General features: G+C 37.3%; 2 protein-coding genes across 2 annotated transcripts; one reads left to right on the top strand and one right to left on the bottom strand.

Annotated features, from left to right (window-relative positions):
- Window positions 1–284: 284 nt before the first annotated feature.
- On the bottom strand, window positions 285–1,226 carry LOC119542268 (olfactory receptor 6C70-like). Its single transcript, XM_037846866.1, has one exon. It carries the CDS (start codon window positions 1,221–1,223, stop codon window positions 285–287), a length of 939 nt encoding a protein of 312 aa, XP_037702794.1. The 5' UTR covers window positions 1,224–1,226.
- An 892-nt stretch (window positions 1,227–2,118) lies between these two features.
- LOC119542719 (F-actin-capping protein subunit alpha-2-like) lies at window positions 2,119–20,862 on the top strand. The gene is given in 4 exon segments (XM_037847399.1): window positions 2,119–2,123; window positions 19,832–20,168; window positions 20,376–20,599; window positions 20,649–20,862. Coding segments are annotated over 4 exon segments (780 nt in total).
- Window positions 20,863–21,808: the final 946 nt, after the last annotated feature.

Genomic DNA, 21,808 nt, shown 5'->3' with positions numbered 1-21,808 from the left:
AGAAAATTTCATATCCTACTTTGGAGGAAATGAAACATAATTTTATCTTGAAACAAGTCAGTTGTTTAAATTTTTAGACATTGGTACTCGATATAATTTAGTATTTAAAACTTATACAGGGTGAAAAACTCAGAATAAATAGAATGAAAATAGTTTCTAAGCTCAGGCATGCTAAAATGATCTAAAGCATTTATTAGACATGAATTCTTAAATTAGAAGAGTCCAATTAATTTTTGTTCAGTGTTTCTTTTATGTCTTCATGTTAATTATTTCAATAAATAGTCTTATTTTTCTAAAGCAGAAAATGTCTTTTTGAATAGAGTTTGGAAGCCTTTTTTAACTTGCTGTTTCCTCAGGGTATAAATGAATGGATTCAGCAAAGGTGCAACTGAAGTGTTGAGCACAGCTACTCCTTTGCTTAAAGTAACTCTTTCATTTGCTGATGGCTTTATGTAGATGAAAATACAACTTCCATAAGTAATGGAGACAACAATCATGTGAGACGAGCAGGTGGAAAATGCTTTTCTCTTTTGTTGAGCTGAAGGGAATTTTAGAATTGTCTTGATGATATAGAAGTAAGAAAGGATTACTAATGACAATGTGACAATAAGGGTCAACAGAGCTAACAAAAAAGCAATTAATTCTAGTAAATGTGTGTCTGAGCAAGAAAGTTGTAGAACAGGAGAAACGTCACAAATGAAATGATCAATGGTAGTTGAAGCACAGAAATCCAGGTTAAGACCCAAAATCAATGGAGGGAAAATGACCAGGAAGCCAGTTACCCAGGAGCTGAGTACAAGCTGGTGACAAACTCTGCTGTTCATGATGGATGTATAATGCAAAGGTTTGCAGATAGCAACACAGCGGTCATGGGACATAGCAGCCAGAAGAAAAAGTTCTGTACCCCCCAGGAAGATGTAAAAAAACATCTGAGCTACACAGGCATTAAAGGAAATGGTCTTTTCCCTGGTTACAGTGGTGATTAAGAGTCTGGGGATGCAAGCAGTTGTGAATGAGATTTCCAGGAAAGAGAAATTCCGAAGGAAGAAATACATTGGAGTCTTTAGATAAGAATCCAACAGAGTGAGGGCAATGATGGCTAAGTTGCCTATCATGCTCAACGTGTAATTTAGAAGTAGAAATACGAAAATTACCATCTGCCATTGAGAGTTATCTGTCAGTCCCAGTAGGATAAACTCTATCTGCTTTGTATGGTTCTTCATTTCTTTTTTGTGATTTCAGTTGAATTCTAGAAATAAAAGGCTACAATATCAGAAATTACACATGTGTCATTATTGCCAAGAAAAGATATAGAAAAGGCCTCATACTCAGAAACATACACACTTAAAATGTAATATTCTATGGAGGTTAAAGATATGATCTAGAACTGTACAATGGAGCTTTTAACTAAAACTTTAAATGCACTAGAGAAATCCACTTTTGGAATTTGACCTAGACAACCCATGATAGCTGATTTTTCCCCCTTATTTATAAACTTGTAGCTAATTCCAGGTTTGGCCAGCTGTTAATGAGATAAACTTGCTTGGCTCAGGATTCTTTAGATCAAATTTTATTCATTCAGAGTATACATTTTGAAGTGACAACATTGATAAATATATATTCTCATTAAAAATATTCTAAATATATTTTAGATAAAAAATTCCAAAGCAGTGTGTATAAATTGATCCTATTTTTATACATGTCTAAATATGATGCAAGAATGATTTCTGTACAAGTATAGAAAAGTAATAATTGTAGTTAAAGATATTCTTTCAGTGGTGGATTAAATAATAATGCATTTATGTATTTAATAAAAATGCAGTCATTCTTAGCAATATTCCTTCAAAGAGAAATGAAAAAAAAACAATATACTTTTTTCAAACTTGTGTCTGACTTATTTTTTCATAACAGCAAAAAAATTATTAGTGAGTTGAGAAAACTGGTTAGATATGGAGTAATGTTTTTAATTTTAAAAATTTACTGATGAACTTCATTGATTTTTTTATGTCTTTAGCAAATCATTTTCCTCATATTTTGACCAAACCTTACCGTTTTGCAAAATAAACTGCTTCCAAACAAGCATAGAACATAAGCACTAAAAGAAAAAATAACTATATCATGTCGTAAATATTTCCTTTCTTTAAATTCAAATGTTTAAATTACATTTGTTTTCATTGATTAAATTTGCCATTCAGTTAGCATGTTCTGAAGTTTTTCTATTCTTTAAAAAAACATTGAATACTTAATATTTTCCTGCTATGTGATTTCTCCCATTTTCTCTAACATGAATTCAGGACCTTTCATTCTTTAGATTAAAAAAATGTATTTCTTTGATAAGTAACTGTTTGATCATTTTCATAGCTTTCAACATATTTCTTCACCTCTTCTAATTCTTCAATTAATAATTTCCAGGTGTTTGGTGGAAAGGGTGTACCCCAGAGAATCATAAATAAATTTTTTCTTCCTAATCTGATCTTAATTTGGTACTGTTTCTTTTCATAATATGTCCTTGTTCTAATCTCTTCCTTATTCCAAAAAATACATTGGACATGTCTGTAGGTTTATTGTGGGTATCACAATAATTTCAAAAACTAGAAGCAGAATTCATTCTGCAACCAATGCAAACTTGGCAATCAATAAATAGTTCTCAGTGACATGTGGTCATTGTTCACAAGTGTTGATCAGAATTAGCACTTCCAATGAGTTATTGTTTTTCTATTGTTAAATGCATATTAAAAAACTAAGTCAATTCTCCAGGAAAAATATCTTCTGACCTTGTTATGTTTGACTTCTAGGTTGCTTTCTTAATCTAGGAAGCAATAGTATAATCAGCGTTCACTCCATATTTATATGGTGCCATGTCTGGTTTAAACATCAAAGTATTAGAAATGAAGGCAAAAAAGCATAAATCAAGCATCATGCTCTTGAATAAATTCAATAGAAATTAAAGTAGAAAATGAAGAATAATTAATGTTTTATTCAAAGTGAAATAACAAAATCATCTTTAATTCATTCTTATTTGTCTTCAAACTTGCATGGTATTTACAGTTATTCTTAACATTTTCAGAGAAAAGTAACAACAATATTGTCCTCACCTTTAACAGTGTATGGTGGTGTCTTTTTTCCTTAAGAGTACATAAGCTAGAATCAACTATAATGAATGGTGAACATACTCACTGAAAAACAATATTTAGTTTTGTAAGCAGGATAATTAATATAAAAGGATATCACAGGTTAATTCAAAGTAGAGACTAAAGTGTGAATGATTTAGTAATGTGTTTCTTCAAAATCACATATGTATGAACACATGGTAGTATCTCTGCTTTGGATAATAAATATTTCTAACAATCCGCTGTTTTTATTAACAGATAATTTGTGAGATAATATATGTGTACAACTAACCTCACCTTGCAGATCTTCACAAAATTTATCATAGCTAAGATTATTAGCTTGACACTTGGGAAACATTTACAAGTTGCCAATTATTTAAAAGGAATGAATGCTTCTCTAAGGAAAAAGTAAAGGGGGATAGTGTCCCCAAGGAGAAACAGGAAAGATTTAAAATATTCAAAAACACCAGTTGGATTTTTGTTTTTTCATTTCATTATATTTTATTAAAGAAATTGTAGGATTGCAGAAAATTTATTCAGAAAATACAGAGTTCTCATAAACCCATCACCCTCATTATTAACACCTTGCATTAGTGTGAAACATTTATTACAACAGATTAAAATATGTTATTATACTTCTACTATTATAGTCTGTTGTTTTTATTGGGGTTCCTTGTTTCTGTTATATTCTGTTTTTCTTAAATTTTTAATATTTATTCAAGTAACACATATACAATCTAAAATTCCCTTTTTCAACCACATTCAAATTTATGATTCTGTAATGTTGATTCTGTTCCAACAATTGTCCTAACATCATCACCCATCCATTACCAAATATTTCCATCACCCCGAACAGAAACTCTATATAATCTAAGTATTAGCACCCCCTTCCCTACCCCCACACCAACTCTTGGTAAGCTATATTCTAGTTTCAGACTCTATGAATTTTCTTATTCTAATTATTTCATATCAGTGAGATCATACAATATCTCTCCTTTTGTGTCTGGCTTATTTCACTCAACATGATGTCTTCAAGGTACATTGATATTGTCACATGTATAAGAACTCAATTTCTTTTAACAGTTTATTCAGCTTCATTGAGATATATTCACATGCCATACAATCATCCAAAGTGTACAATCAATTGTTCATAGAACCATTATATTGTTGTGCATTCACATCACAATCAATTTTTGAACAATTTCATTACTCAAAAAAAAAAAATAGAATAAGAGTAAAAATAAAAGTAAAAAAGAGCATTCCATGCAGGGGTATTCGCCTACCCCACCTCCATGGTTGCTAACATGACCACAGACATAGGGGACTGGTGGTTTGATGGGTTGAGCCCTCTACCATAGGTTTTACCCTTGGGAAGACGGTTGCTGCAAAGGAGAGGCTAGGCCTCCCTATGGTTGTGCCTAAGAGCCTCCTCCTGAATGCCTCTTTGTTGCTCAGATGTGGCCCTCTCTCTCTGGCTAAGCCAACTTGAAAGGTGAAATCACTGCCCTCCCCCCTACGTGGGATCAGACACCCAGGGGAGTGAATCTCCCTGGCAACGTGGAATGTGACTCCCGGGGAGGAATGTAGACCTGGCATCGTGGGACGGAGAACATCTTCTTGACCAAAGAGGGATGTGAAAGGAAATGAAATAAGCTTCAGTAGCAGAGAGATTCCAAAAGGAGCCGAGAGGTCACTCTGGTGGGCACTCTTACGCACACTTTAGACAACCCTTTTTAGGTTCTAAAGAATTGGGGTAGCTGGTGGTGGATACCTGAAACTATCAAACTACAACCCAGAACCCATGAATCTCGAATACAGTTGTATAAAAATGTAGCTTATGAGGGGTGACAATGGGATTGGGAAAGCCATAAGGACCACACTCCACTTTGTCTAGTTTATGGATGGATGAGTAGAAAAATAGGGGAAGGAAACAAACAGACAAAGGTACCCAGTGTTCTTTTTTACTTCAATTGCTCTTTTTCACTCTAATTATTATTCTTGTTATTTTTGTGTGTGTGCTAATGAAGGTGTCAGGGATCGATTTAGGTGATGAATGTACAACTACGTAATGGTACTGTAAACAATCGAAAGTACGATTTGTTTTGTATGACTGCATGGTATGTGAATATATCTCAATAAAATGAAGATTAAAAAAAAAAAAGAGCATTCCAAAGCCCTTCCCATTATTCATTTAATTTTTGTCCCCATTTTTCTACTCATCTGTCCATACACTGGATAAAGGGAGTGTGAGCAACAAGGTTTTCACAATCACAGTCACAACATGTAAGCTATATAGTTACATTATCATCTTCAAGAATCAAGGCTACTGGGTTACAGTCCCACAGTTTCAGATATTTCCTCATATCTATTTCAATACACTAAAAACTAAAAATGGATATCTGTATAACACATAAGAATAACCTCCAGAATGACCCCTCGACTCAATTTGAAATCTCTCAGCCACTGAAACTTTATTTTGTTTCATTTCTCTTCCCACATTTGGTCCAGAAACCTTTCTCAATCCCATGATGCTGGGTCCAGGCTCATCTCCAGGAGTCACGTCCCACGTTGCCAGAGAGATTTACAACCCTGGGAGTCACGTCCCAATGTAGGGGGGAGGGCAATGAGTTTACTTGCTGAGATGGCTTAGAGAGAGAGGCCACATCTTACCACCAAAATAGGTTCTCTGGGGGTGAATCTTAGGCATAATTACAAGGAGGCTTAGCCTTTCCTTTGCAGTAAGAAGCTTCATAAAGGCAAGCCCTAAGATCAAGAGTTCAGCCTTCTAAATTGGTAATCCCTAATGCTTGTGAGAATATCAGTAATTCCTCAGGTGGGGAAGTTTTATATTTCCACATTTTTCCCCAATCCCTCAAGGGGGCCTTGGAACTACATTTTTATTCTCTGTCCAATTTACTCAGATTGGTATGGGGGCATCACATTAACCTTTACAAACTAACCAGATCTCACTCCCTATTTAAAGTTCCATGTAATTATTCTGTTTGTTTAAATGGACCCTACAAGTTAAATTATGTAGTGTGCTACATAAAATATAGATTTTGTACTAAATAAACATCTCTTCCTTTGGTTTTACACAGAAGTTGAAGTTTTAAAAAACTGTCAGATTGTCCTTTAACCTTTAGTCTGATTTGCCTTAGTCCTAACCAGATGAGTTTCATTCATATCTCCAGTTGAAGTCTAAACTCTTTTTCAGCTTAACAGTTGCTGTATGGAATATTACTGACATTCATAGCTGCCAAACTCTAACTCTGAGTGTGAGGTGTCACACAGATACCCAAAGTTCCTGGGACCAAAATGGTTATACACAAAGAGCTCAGCATCTCAGAATTTAGAGACAATCATTAAAACTCAGGAATGGATGTGACTGCTGTAAGAGCTTACGATCTGGTTAGTCACCTTCCACAGGATTAAAACAACCAGATTATCTACTAAATTTCAATGGATTCTGGCTAACAACAGTTAATGCTTAAAAGTATAAACCTTCTAGGAGGCGGGGCAAGATGGCAGACTGGTGAGCTGTATGTTTTAGTTACTCCTCCAGGAAAGTAGGTAGAAAGCCAGGAACTGCGTGGACTGGACACCACAGAGCAATCTGTCTTTGGGTATACGTCATACAACACTCATGAAAACGTGGAACTGCTGAGATCAGCGAAATTTGTAAGTTTTTGCGGCCAGGGGACCCGCGCCCCTCCCTGCCAGGCTCAGTCCCGGGGGAGGAGGGGCTGTCAGCTCCGGGAAGGAGAAGGGAGAACTGCAGTGGCTGCTCTTATCGGAAACTCATTCTACTGATCCAGACTCCAACCATAGATAGACTGAGACCAGACACCAGAGAATCTGAGAGCAGCCAGCCCAGCAGAGAGGAGACAGGCATAGAAAAAAAAAAACAACACGAAAAACTCCAAAATAAAAGCAGAGGATTTTTGGAGTTCTGGTGAACACAGAAAGGGGAAGGGCGGAGCTCAGGCCCTAAGGCACATATGCAAATCCCGAAGAAAAGCCGATCTCTCTGCCCTGTGGACCTTTCCCTAATGGCCCTGGTTGCTTTGTCTCTTAGCATTTCAATAACCCATTAGATCTCTGAGGAGGGCCCTTTTTTTTTTTTTTTTAATCCTTCTTTCTTTTTCTAAAACAATTACTCTAAGAAGCCCAATACAGAAAGCTTCAAAGGCTTTCAATTTGGGCACGTCAAGTCAAGAGCAGAACTAAGAGAGCTCTGAGACAAAAGGCAATAATTCAGTGACTGAGAAAATTCACTAAACACCACAACTTCCCAAGAAAAGGGGGGTGTCCGCTCACAGCCACCATCCTGGTGGACAGGAAACACTCCTGCCCATCGCCAGCCCCATAGCCCAGAGCTGCCCCAGACAACCCAGTGTGACAGAAGTGCTTCAAATAACAGGCACACACCACAAAACTGGGCGTGGACATTAGCCTTCCCTGCAACCTCAGCTGATTGTCCCAGAGTTGGGAAGGTGGAGCAGTGTGAATTAACAAAGCCCCATTCAGCCATCATTTCAGCAGACTGGGAGCCTCCCTACACAGCCCAGCAGCCCAGAACTGCCCTGGGGGGACAGCACTCACCTGTGACATAGCACAGTCATCCCTCAACAGAGGACCTGGGGTGCACAGCCTGGAAGAGGGGCCCACTTGCAAGTCTCAGGGGCCATACGCCAATACCAAGGACTTGTGGGTCACTGGCAGAGACAAACTGTGGCAGGACTGAACTGAAGGATTAGACTATTGCAGCAGCTTTAAAACTCTAGGATCACCAGGGAGATTTGATTGTTAGGGCCACCCCCCCTCCACGACTGCCCAGAAACACGCCCCACATACAGGGCAGGAAACACCAACTACACACGCAAGCTTGGTACACCAATTGGGCCCCACAAGACTCACTCCCCCACTCACCAAAAAGGCTAAGCAGGGGAGAACTGGCTTGTGGAGAACAGGTGGCTTGTGGACGCCACCCGCTGGTTAGTTAGAGAAAGTGTACTCCACGAAGCTGTAGATTTGATAAATTAGAGATAAGGACTTCAATAGGTCTACAAACCCTAAAAGAACCCTATCAAGTTCAGCAAATGCCACGAGGCCAAAAACAACAGAAAATTATAAAGCATATGAAAAAACCAGACGATATGGATAACCCAAGCCCAAGCACCCAAATCAAAAGACCAGAAGAGACACAGCACCTAGAGCAGCTACTCAAAGAACTAAAGATGAACAATGAGACCATAGTACGGGAGATAAAGGAAATCAAGAAGACTCTAGAAGAGCATAAAGAAGACATTGCAAGACTAAATAAAAAAATGGATGATCTTATGGAAATTAAAGAAACTGTTGACCAAATTAAAAAGATTCTGGACACTCATAGTACAAGACTAGAGGAAGTTGAACAACGAATCAGTGACCTGGAAGATGACAGAATGGAAAATGAAAGCATAAAAGAAAGAATGGGGAAAAAAATTGAAAAAATCGAAATGGACTTCAGGGATATGATAGATAATATGAAACGTCCAAATATAAGACTCATTGGTGTCCCAGAAGGGGAAGAAAAGGGTAAAGGTCTAGGAAGAGTATTCAAAGAAATTGTTGGGGAAAACTTCCCAAATCTTCTAAACAACATAAATACACAAATCATAAATGCTCAGCGAACCCCAAATAGAATAAATCCAAATAAACCCACTCCGAGCCATATACTGATCACACTGTCAAACACAGAAGAGAAGGAGCAAGTTCTGAAAGCAGCAAGAGAAAAGCAATTCACCACATACAAAGGAAACAGCATAAGACTAAGTAGTGACTACTCAGCAGCCACCATGGAGGCAAGAAGGCAGTGGCACGATATATTTAAAATTCTGAGTGAGAAAAATTTCCAGCCAAGAATACTTTATCCAGCAAAGCTCTCCTTCAAATTTGAGGGAGAGCTTAAATTTTTCACAGACAAACAAATGCTGAGAGAATTTGCTAACAAGAGACCTGCCCTACGGGAGATACTAAAGGGAGCCCTACAGACAGAGAAACAAAGACAGGACAGAGAGACTTGGAGAAAGGTTCAGTACTAAAGAGGTTCGGCATGGGTACAATAAAGGATATTAATAGAGAGAGGGGAAAAATATGGCAAACATAAACCAAAGGATAAGATGGCCGATTCAAGAAATGCCTTCACGGTTATAACGTTGAATGTAAATGCATTAAACTCTCCAATTAAAAGATATAGATTCACAGAATGGATCAAAAAAAATGAACCATCAATATGTTGCATACAAGAGACTCATCTTAGACACAGGGACACAAAGAAACTGAAAGTGAAAGGATGGAAAAAAATATTTCATGCAAGCTACAGCCAAAAGAAAGCAGGTGTAGCAATATTAATCTCAGATAAAATAGACTTCAAATGCAGGGATGTTTTGAGAGACAAAGAAGGCCACTACATACTAATAAAAGGGGCAATTCAGCAAGAAGAAATAACAATCGTAAATGTCTATGCACCCAATCAAGGTGCCACAAAATACATGAGAGAAACACTGGCAAAACTAAAGGAAGCAATTGATGTTTCCACAATAATTGTGGGAGACTTCAACACATCACTCTCTCCTATAGATACATCAACCAGACAGAAGACCAATAAGGAAATTGAAAACCTAAACAATCTGATAAATGAATTAGATTTAACAGACATATACAGGACATTACATCCCAAATCACCAGGATACACATACTTTTCTAGTGCTCACGGAACTTTCTCCAGAATAGATCATATGCTGGGACATAAAAAAAGCCTCAATAAATTTAAAAAGATTGAAATTATTCAAAGCACATTCTCTGACCACAATGGAATACAATTAGAAGTCAATAACCATCAGAGACTTAGAAAATTCACAAATACCTGGAGGTTAAACAACACACTCCTAAACAATCAGTGGGTTAAAGAAGAAATAGCAAGAGAAATTGCTAAATATATAGAGACGAATGAAAATGAGAACACAACATACCAAAACCTATGGGATGCAGCAAAAGCAGTGCTAAGGGGGAAATTTATAGCACTAAACGCATATATTAAAAAGGAAGAAAGAGCCAAAATCAAAGAATTAATGGATCAACTGAAGAAGCTAGAAATTGAACAGCAAACCAATCCTAAACCAAGTAGAAGAAAAGAAATAACAAGGATTAAAGCAGAAATAAATGATATAGAGAACAAAAAAACAATAGAGAGGATAAATATCACCAAAAGTTGGTTCTTTGAGAAGATCAACAAGATTGACAAGCCCCTAGCTAGACTGACAAAATCAAAAACAGAGAAGACCCATATAAACAAAATAATGAATGAAAAAGGTGACATAACTGCAGATCCTGAAGAAATTAAAAAAATTATAAGAGGATACTATGAACAACTGTATGGCAACAAACTGGACAATGTAGAAGAAATGGACAATTTCCTGGAAACATATGAACAACCTAGACTGACCAGAGAAGAAATAGAAGACCTCAACCAACCCATCACATGCAAAGAGATCCAATCAGTCATCAAAAATCTTCCCACAAATAAATGCCCAGGGCCAGATGGCTTCACAGGGGAATTCTACCAAACTTTCCAGAAAGAACTGACACCAATCTTACTCAAACTCTTTCAAAACATTGAAGAAAATGGAACACTACCTAACTCATTTTATGAAGCTAACATCAATCTAATACCAAAACCAGGCAAAGATGCTACAAAAAAGGAAAACTACCGGCCAATCTCCCTAATGAATATAGATGCAAAAATCCTCAACAAAATACTTGCAAATCGAAACCAAAGACACATTAAAAATATCATACACCATGACCAAGTGGGGTTCATTCCAGGCATGCAAGGATGGTTCAACATAAGAAAAACAATCAATGTATTACAACACATTAAAAACTCGAAAGGGAAAAATCAATTGATCATCTCAATAGATGCTGAAAAAGCATTTGACAAAATCCAACATCCATTTTTGATAAAAACACTTCAAAAGGTAGGAATTGAAGGAAACTTCCTCAACATGATAAAGAGCATATATGAAAAACCCACAGCCAGCATAGTACTCAATGGTGAGAGACTGAAAGCCTTCCCTCTAAGATCAGGAACAAGACAAGGATGCCCGCTGTCACCACTGTTATTCAACATTGTGCTGGAAGTGCTAGCCAGGGCAATCTGGCAAGACAAAGAAATAAAAGGCATCCAAATTGGAAAAGAAGAAGTAAAACTGTCATTGTTTGCAGACGATATGATCTTATATCTAGAAAACCCTGAGAAATCGACGATACAGCTACTAGAGCTAATAAACAAATTTAGCAAAGTAGCGGGATACAAGATTAATGCACATAAGTCAGTAATGTTTCTATATGCTAGAAATGAACAAACTGAAGAGACACTCAAGAAAAAGATACCATTTTCAATAGCAACTAAAAAAATCAAGTACCTAGGAATCAACTTACCCAAAGATGTAAAAGACCTATACAAAGAAAACTACATAACTCTACTAAAAGAAATAGAAGGGGACCTTAAAAGATGGAAAAATATTCCATGTTCATGGATAGGAAGGCTAAATGTCATTAAGATGTCAATTCTACCCAAACTCATCTACAGATTCAATGCAATCCCAATCAAAATTCCAACAACCTACTTTGCAGACTTGGAAAAGCTAGTTATCAAATTTATTTGGAAAGGGAAGATGCCTCGAATTGCTAAAGACACTCTAAAAAAGAAAAACGAAGTGGGAGGACTTACACTCCCTGACTTTGAAGCTTATTATAAAGCCACAGTTGCCAAAACAGCATGGTACTGGCACAAAGATAGACATATAGATCAATGGAATCGAATTGAGAATTCAGAGATAGACCCTCAGATCTATGGCCGACTGATCTTTGATAAGGCCCCCAAAGTCACTGAACTGAGTCATAATGGTCTTTTCAACAAATGGGGCTGGGAGAGTTGGATATCCATATCCAAAAGAATGAAAGAGGACCCCTACCACACCCCCTACACAAAAATTAACTCAAAATGGACCAAAGATCTCAATATAAAAGAAAGTACCATAAAACTCCTAGAAGATAATGTAGGAAAACATCTTCAAGACCTTGTATTAGGCGGCCACTTCCTAGACTTTACACCCAAAGCACAAGCAACAAAAGAGAAAATAGATAAATGGGAACTCCTCAAGCTTAGAAGTTTCTGCACCTCAAAGGAATTTCTCAAAAAGGTAAAGAGGCAGCCAACTCAATGGGAAAAAATTTTTGGAAACCATGTATCTGACAAAAGACTGATATCTTGCATATACAAAGAAATCCTACAACTCAATGACAATAGTACAGCCAGCCCAATTATAAAATGGGCAAAAGATATGAAAAGACAGTTCTCTGAAGAGGAAATACAAATGGCCAAGAAACACATGAAAAAATGTTCAGCTTCACTAGCTATTAGAGAGATGCAAATTAAAACCACAATGAGATACCATCTAACACCGGTTAGAAAGGCTGCCATTAAACAAACAGGAAACTACAAATGCTGGAGGGGATGTGGAGAAATTGGAACTCTTATTCATTGTTGGTGGGACTGTATAATGGTTCAGCCACTCTGGAAGTCAGTCTGGCACTTCCTTAGAAAACTAGATATAGAGCTACCATTCGATCCAGCGATTGCACTTCTCGGCATATACCCGGAAGATCGGAAAGCAGTGACACGAACAGATATCTGCACACCAGTGTTCATAGCAGCATTATTCACAATTGCCAAAAGATGGAAACAACCCAAATGTCCTTCAACAGATGAGTGGATAAATAAAATGTGGTATATACACACGATGGAATACTACGCGGCAGTAAGAAGGAACAATCTCGTGAAACATATGACAACATGGATGAACCTTGAAGACATAATGCTGAGCGAAATAAGCCAGGCACAAAAAGAGAAATATTATATTCTACCACTAATGTGAACTTTGAAAAATGTAAAACAAATGGTTTATAATGTAGAATGTAGGGGAACTAGCAGTAGAGAGCAATTAAGGAAGGGGGAACAATATTCCAAGAAGAACAGATAAGCTATTTAACGTTCTGGGGATGCCCAGAAATGACTATGATCTGTTAATTTCTGATGGATATAGTAGGAACAAGTTCACAGAAAGGTTGCTATATTATGTAACTTTCTTGGGGTAAAGTAGGAACATGGTGGAAGTTAAGCAGTTATCTTAGGTTAGTCGTCTTTTTCTTACTCCCTTGTTATGGTCTCTTTGAAATGTTCTTTTATTGTATGTTTGTTTTCTTTTTAACTTTTTTTTTCATACAGTTGATTTAAAAAAGAAGGGAAAGTTAAAAAAAAAAAAAAAGAAAGAAAAACAAGGAAAAAAAAATGATGTAGTGCCCCCTTGAGGAGCCTGTGGAGAATGCAGGGGTATTCGCCTACCCCACCTCGATGGTTGCTAACATGACCACAGACATAGGGGACTGGTGGTTTGATGGGTTGAGCCCTCTACCATAAGTTTTACCCTTGGGAAGACGGTTGCTGCAAAGGAGAGGCTAGGCCTCCCTAGATTTGTGCCTAAGAGTCTCCTCCTGAATGCCTCTTTGTTGCTCAGATGTGGCCCTCTCTCTGTGGCTAAGCCAACTTGAAAGGTGAAATCACTGCCCTCCCCCCTACGTGGGATCAGACACCCAGGGCAGTGAATCTCCCTGGCAACGTGGAATATGACTCCCGGGGAGGAATGTAGACCCGGCATCGTGGGACGGAGAACATCTTCTTGACCAAAAGGGGGATGTGAAAGGAAATGAAATAAGCTTCAGTGGCAGAGAGATTCCAAAACGAGCCGAGAGGTCACTCTGGTGGGCACTCTTACGCACACTTTAGACAACCCTTTTTAGGTTCTAAAGAATTGGGGTAGCTGGTGGTGGATACCTGAAACTATCAAACTACAACCCAGAACCCATGAATCTCGAAGACAGTTGTATAAAAATGTAGCTTATGAGGGGTGTCAATGGGTTTGGGAAAGCCATAAGGACCACACTCCACTTTGTCTAGTTTATGGATGGATGAGTAGAAAAATAGGGGAAGGAAACAAACAGACAAAGGTACCCAGTGTTCTTTTTTACTTCAATTGCTCTTTTTCACTCTAATTATTATTCTTGTTATTTTTGTGTGTGTGCTAATGAAGGTGTCAGGGATTGATTTAGGTGATGAATGTACAACTATGTAATGGTACTGTAAACAATCGAGAGTACGATTTGTTTTGTATGACTGCGTGGTATGTGAATATATCTCAATAAAATGATGATAAAAAAAAAAAAGATGGGAATGTATAAAACTCTTAATCTTGTGGTGGACAATGTCTGTGATTAACTGTGCAAATATTAGAAATCTCTTTCATGGATTAGAACAAATGTCTGACACTATAACTAGAAGCTAATAGTAGAGGGGTATATAGGGAAAAATATAACTATTGCAAACTATGTACTGCAGTTAATGGTATTTTAACATTCTTTCATCAACAGTAACAAATGTACTATACCTATACTATGAGCCAATAGTTGAGGTGGGGGGTGGTTAGGGGTAGGGGAGGAACTGAGTTTTCTTTTTTGTCTTTATTTCTTTTCTGGAGTAATGAAAATGTTCTAAAAATTGGGAAAAAAAATTAATTGTGGTGATGGATGCAAAGCTGTATATAATAGTACTGTGGGCAATTGATTGTGCACTTTGGATTTTTGGATAATTTATGGTATGTGACCAATCTCAATAAAAATAAATTAAAAAAAAAAAAAAGAGCTTACGATCTAGGACCTTTACAATAAGCTTTCCCCTTTCTCAGTGTCTGCTTGTCTGAAAATATTTTGATCTCTCCCTCATGTTTGAAGGACAGTTTTGACAGATATAGAATTCTTGGCTGACAGTATTTCTTTTTCAGTATATTAAATATATCATACCACTGCCTTTTTGCCTCCATGGTTTCTGTTGAGAAATTTTATAAAACTTTCCTTGTATGTGATGGATCACTTTTCTTTTCCTACTCTTAGAATTCTCTCTTTGTCTTTGATATTTGACATTCTGATTACTAAGTATCTTGGAGTAGGTCTATTTCGGTTTATTCTATATGGGGTATGCTGCACTTCTTGGATCTGTAATTTTATGTCTCTCATAAGAGATGGGTAATTTTCAGCAATTATTTCCTCCATTATTCTTTCTGCCCTCTTTCCCTTCCCTTTCTTCTGTGACCCCCATGACACCTATATTCATGTGCTTCATGTTGTCATTCAAATCCCTGTTTATATTTTTCCTCTCTTTACCCTATCTGTTCCTTTGTGTGTAGGATTTCAGATGTGCTGTCCTCTAATTCACTGACCCTTTCTTCTGCCTCTTCAAATCTGCTGTTCTATGTCTCCATTGTGTTTTTTTTTAAACTCTTCTAGTGTGCCTTTTTTTCCCATGATTTCTACAATTTGTTTTTCAAACTTTTGAGTTCTTCCTGATGTTTGCTCAATATCTTCTTTTTATCCTTCATCTCTTTTGCTATATGCTCCCTCAACTCTGTGATTTCAATTTTGAAGTAGTTTAGCATGTTTTTTCCCCCAACATCTTTAATTAGTTGTTTCCACTCCTGTATCTCATTCAAAGTGTTGGTTTGTTCCTTTGACTGGGCCATATCTTCATTTTTTGGCTCTCTAGGCAACTGGTTTCCTTGATTCATTTATTCTAGAGGTTGTTTTCACACTTTTACCTAGAGTTTTCTGTTGGTTGGCTTTTTTCTCTATCTGTTTTTTGGTGTTCAGTTCAAGTTATTCATTACCTCTAATATAGCTTCTGTTTAACTGATCTGAATTTTTCAGCTCTTGTTATTCTGATTCTAGCCCTGTCTATATATCTCTCTCACTGGCCAGTTGTCAGATTAGCTCTGCCCCCAGCCTTCTCCAAAAAGCAGACACCCACAGTATTCTGCCTCTGGGATGTAGGTACTGGGCACCACAGCAAGGTCTCTCTGTGTGTGGGTAAAACAAGTCTGCTGGCTCCCAGTGTTTTTCTATTTTTCACCAGCCAGGAAGCCCTCAATTTGTTTAGAGAGACCATCTCCAGTGAGCCTGGGATAAGGTCTGGAGAGGTTCCGAGAAATCTTAAAATTACCCTGTGCTTTCCATCTATCCAGCAGATGGTGCTTTCCAGGGATTTTAATATCCTCAGAAGATGTTTATCTTCTGGATCTGAGGCTGTGTCTAACCAGGCAGGGCTGAATTATCTTCTAGAGTCCAGGCTTCTTCTGAGTGGGCCAGGCTGAATTACCTCCTGGAGCCCCCATCTCACCAGGCACAGCTCAAGCTGTGGGGTTGCTGCAGCCTCACTTAGCTGGGCAAATTCTGGTTCAGTGTGGGCCTGTGTCCCCCATTCTTCCTGCCACAGAGGACTCCCCTAGCTGCCACAGTTTTCAGCCACTGTCCCCCAGGCAAGGGTTGGCTGCTAGTATCTGTGTCCCTCGAGGGTGGGGAAAGGGCTTTCAGACTCAGGACTGGAAAACTTCTTTGAATACATTTTCTCAGACTCTTCATCCTTCACTGATCTGGGCCTTGAAATGTCTTCCCCTATCTCCCTGATCTCCAAATAATGGAGCTCTGTCTCACTGCTTTGAGCAATATAGTCTATGTCCCTGGTGGGAGGTGAGAAGAATTCCAACTGCTGGTTCTGTGTTCCTTCTATGCTGCTTGAGGCCAACCTGGGTGGTGGGGTGAGGGGGAGAGAAGAGGACCCTCTGGTCCAGAACAGAGTTCTCCTACTTGATATCTCTCTTCTTCTTCATTTCATCAGCTATAGGGTCCATCTCCCATCCATAACCTCCTCCAGAATTCTGAACAAGTCAGGTTTATCACCTATTTTTTGCTGAATATCTCAGGAGAAGTTTTCAATAGCTGTTTACATCACCATGTTGATGCTGTCACCCTTGTCTAAGATTTTGTTGTTGATTGGGTTTGTGTTGAAAGTTTCCTTTGGCACTTGGTTTGTCAGTATTTCCCAGGAAAACCATGGCCAGAGTCCCACTAATGGGGTGCAGACCCATTCCAAAGGGCCCTAGAGAGAGGTCAGGAAAGCAGCTTGACAGACTGCACTTTCTCAGATTTCCCAGAAGATGGCAATCTTCAGCAACTTATTCCCCACAGCCCTACAAAAGTAAATTAATTTTTTAGCCCTCTAACCCCTTGTTTCTATGGTGGGTGGGGAAAATTGCCCCATGGTGCTGCAGGCATCTGTCCACAAGGACTAAGTCTGTGGGACCCCATTGTCCTATTTCACTGGCCAACAGTTGGATTAGGACTGTTTTGAATCCCCTTCTTATCCTGAAGGGAAGGCCTCCCTGTCCGTCTCAGATCACCTCAGCCAGCTGGGAAAGAACCAGTCTGTCCCCAAGCTGCTAGCCTCAGGGGTGGAGTATAGGCATGAAGAACCTTGGTGATCACTAACTTGCTGTAGTCTCTCTGTTTGTGGAAATAATGGAGCTGCAATTTCCTGAGCTCCTGCATGGAAAGGTTCTAGGCTGAAGAACTGACAGGTTTAGCTTCAATGGCCAACCTTTGGACCAGGATTGTGTCATGCCTCACCAGCTGTGTGAGAAGCAGGCTGACTCACTGCTGTGACTTTGGGGGTTGGGGATAGGCACTCAGGGACATGGTCAAGCTCATTCACCACAGTTTCTCAATAATAGACTCTCTGTTTTTTGTTCTTTGTTTTTTCATCCAACGATACCTTATATGTTTCAATGGTCTTTTCCTGGTCTCCTGAGCTGCAGAACTGCTTCTTTGGACAGTTTCTGCCTGTTCTGTTTGTAGTACAGTAGTGTGTTATGCCTGTCCTTATTCCACCATCTTCCCAGAAGTCTCTCTCTATATATTGTTTTTGCAGAAAAATTTGAGAGTTAGTTGCAGACATTCATCACACTTAAACACTTCAGCATGTTCACATAGGAGCAAGCTCACTCTCCTATTATACAATAACATTATCACACCAAACTGAGTATGATATTGTAATTACATGAAAAGTAATTTCCATGAATTAACAAAATCATGGATATTTTAAGTTTCTATTTTTCCTTTTAATAAAACATTATGGGAAAATATTAAGCTTTTATTAAGATACTACATACAATTCTTTTGAAATTAATACAGGTTTCTATTTCCAAAATAAAAGATCCAGTAATTATTGAGTGGAAACCATTTTCAATACCTCTAGAAAACAAATTGTTTTCTTAATTTTAAACTTTAAGAACTGCTGATCTTCATAAGTTGTAGGAAAATAACAACAATGACAATAACAAAAGAGTATGGGAAGAATTTGAAAATATGTTTACCTTAGCTACAAAAACATTGACTATAAATAATTCTATTAAATATATTTATAAAGAAATACTTTAAAATACTATGAAAACTGTATGACAAATATTCACATTTACTTAAAGTAAATGAAGATTTATTCTCAATAATGCTTACTTATTTGTATTCATTGTTTAGACACAGATGTAATGTATTTAAAAGAAAGTGAAGCAGCTCTTTTTAATTACGCATTTTGTAAACCAGTTTCAAATTCCTGTGGTTTATTATAATACTATTAGAAAATATATATTCCATATTAAAATTTCCTCATATGTCCCAATAGTAGTATTTATAAGTATTTTCTTTCTTGTAATATTTGATCTAGGATTCAATCAATGATTAGTCTCTGATATACAGAATTTCCCTTATCTTTTTTCTTTCATAGTACTGATATTTTTGAAAGCCCAGTGTAGTAATTTTGTAAAATATTTTTACTATATTTTCTTCTGATTAGGTTATGATGAATTATCTTTGGTAAAAATACTACATAGTCATATTGTGTCCTCAGTGCCTCACATCAAGAGGCACAAACGTCAGAGAATCTCAGAATTGGTAATCTTAAATTTGATCATTTTTTGAAGTAGATCTTCCAGACTTCTCCATTATAAAGGTAACATTTTCATTTTGCAATTATGTTCATGCTTTGAGAATATGAATACCCTGTTTCCTGCAACAATTCCCTCATTGATTTTAGTATCTATTTGTGACACTTTTATTGGCTACACATATACTGTTCTCACTTGATACATTCACATACTGAGAAAAAATTTTCAAAAGGAATTATCTTGACAAATATGTATTATATAGGACCCAAATTAATCTGCTAGTTCCCAGTGTCTCCAAGATTGTTTGAAATGGATAGTTTTGTAATGTGACAAACCCAATGTGCTTTTTAACTTCATGAATGAACTAATAAATTTTTTTGATTAAATAATAAAGACAAACACTTAACACATGTGTGGTCTCCAAATATTTGCTTCCATTTTGTAGGTTGTCTTTTTACTTTCATGATTAAGTTTTTTCATGCACAAAAGTTCTTATTTTTGATGGGGTCCCATTTATCTATTATTTTTTTGCTGCTTGTGCTTCAAATGTAAAGCCAATGAAACCATCACCTAACACAAATTCCTGCAGATACTAACCATTTTTTTTTCAGGAGTTTTATAGATCTGGTTCTTAAATTTAGGTCTTTTAATCAATTAGAAATGATTGTTGCATAACATGTGAGGAAGGGGTCCTTACTCATTCTTTTGATACTGACATCCAGTTTTCCAGCAGCATTTGTTGAAGAGACTACTCTTTCTCAATTGAGTGGACTTGGGGTCCTCATTAAAAATCAGTTGGTGGGCACCGGGCCTCTCCCTTGGTGGGGGTGTGCGGCGGGGAGGACTGCATGGAAAGGTGGACGTCAGGTGGCCACTGCCACTGCTGCTGCTGCAGTTTGTCAGCAGAAGGAAAACGGCATATGTGGAGGAGAGGTTGTCTGATGAGAAGAAGGTGTGTATAGCAGCAAAATTCATCATTCATGCCCCTCCTGGAGAATTTAATGAGGTGTTTAATGATGTTCAGTTACTGCTTAACAATGATAATCTTCTCGGGGAAGGAGTAACCCATGCATTTACACAGTATAACTTGGACCAGTTTACTCCAGTAAAAATTGAAGGTTATGAAGATCAGGTATTAATAACAGAGCACGGCAACTTGGGAATTAGAAAGTTTTTGGATCCCCAAAACAGAATCTGTTTCAAATTTGATCACTTAAGAAAGGAAGCAACTGATGCAAGACCCTATGAAGCAGAAAATACAATTGAATCATGGAGAACTTCCGTAGAAACTGCTCTGTGAGCTTATGTAAAAGAACATTACCCGAATGGAGTCTGCACTGTGTATGGGAAAAAAATAGATGGACAGCAAACTATTATTGCATGCATAGAAAGCCATCAGTTCCAAGCAAAATACTTCTGGAATGGTCATTGGAGGTCAAAGTGGAAGTTTGCAATCACTCCTCTGGTTGGCATCTTGAAAGTTCAGGTTCATTATTATGAAGATAGTAATGTTCAGCTAGTGAGTCATAAAGATATACAAGATTCCTTAACAGTGTCATGGAAGTTCTCCATGATTCAATTGTATTTTCTGCTTCATAGGGTCTTGGATCAGTTGCTTCCTTTCTTAATGATCAACAGCAAAAGTATTTATAAAGATCATAGGAGCTGCAGAAAATGAATACCAGATCGCCATCAGTGAGAATTATCAGACAATGTTGGACACTACTTTCAAAGCCTTATGTCGACAGTTGCCAGTTACATGCACCAAGATTGATTGGAACAAGATTCTTAGCTACAGGATTGGCAAAGAGATGCAGAATGCATAAGATGAACATTGCATGACTGGATCATTTTAGTGTCTTTGCATTAAAAAATTTATTGCAAAAGTGTTCAGAACTGTCAAGCTGCTCAGTCAGATAGACTGTTGCCAGTTAAAATCACTGTAATTAATTAGCTTGGTTAGAGCCAAAGCTTAGCCAATCAACCATTATTTTTATTTCTTTTTTTTCAAAAGATATTAAAAATCAGTGTATTTTAAATCTCTTTTGCTTTCTGTTAAACCTTTCTTGCAATGAGGAAATAGATGATTCTTCTAGCTTATGGTTAGAAGTTTTTGACACGTTTCAAAGATATTTTACTTACTGTAACCCTAAAATTGCTGTCTTTTGGTTTATGAAGTGGGTAACTTTTGATATTTGCCCAACTCTTTTTAATGGGGTCAATAAAGGACTTTTTACTTTAAGGTGGTTGATGGATTTACCCATATATGCTGCTAAAGAAATTATCTCCCTTTTCTCCTCACCTCTTTCATGTATGTAAGATTGAGATTAGAGAGAAAGCATTTTCTATATCATGTTTAAAACTTTCATAGGGGTTATGTGTTTAACTAAACTTTTTTTAAATGAGGCCAAGGTCTAATGCTGTTTTGAGATTCTGAAATTAAATGACGATACTTATTTCAGAAATGCATTTAATGCTTTTTTTCTTGTGAGTTATGCAAATTTTAGCTTGAATTCCATATGTCCCTGTGTTATTTTTACCATAAAGCCACAAAGAATTATATACAGCAAATTGTAATATATATATATTCCTGAACTCAAAAAAAAAAATCAGTTGGCAATAGATATAAGGGTTTGTTTCTGAATTATGAATTCAATACCATTGGTCTATATGTCTATGCTGTGTCAGAACCATGCTTTTTTGAGCACTGTCATTTTGTAACAAGTTTTAAGATTGGGAAGTGTGAGTCCTCCAACTTCATTCTTTTTCAAG

Source organism: Choloepus didactylus, chromosome 8 (assembly GCF_015220235.1).
Source record: "Choloepus didactylus isolate mChoDid1 chromosome 8, mChoDid1.pri, whole genome shotgun sequence".
NCBI lineage: Eukaryota > Metazoa > Chordata > Mammalia > Pilosa > Megalonychidae > Choloepus > Choloepus didactylus.
This window is presented reverse-complemented; position numbering and strand designations above follow the sequence as displayed.

What these genes read in the sequence shown, in the direction of transcription:
- LOC119542268 (XM_037846866.1), bottom strand. Translation starts at nt 1,223, where the DNA reads ATGAAGAACCATACAAAGCAGATAGAGTTTATCCTACTGGGACTGACA.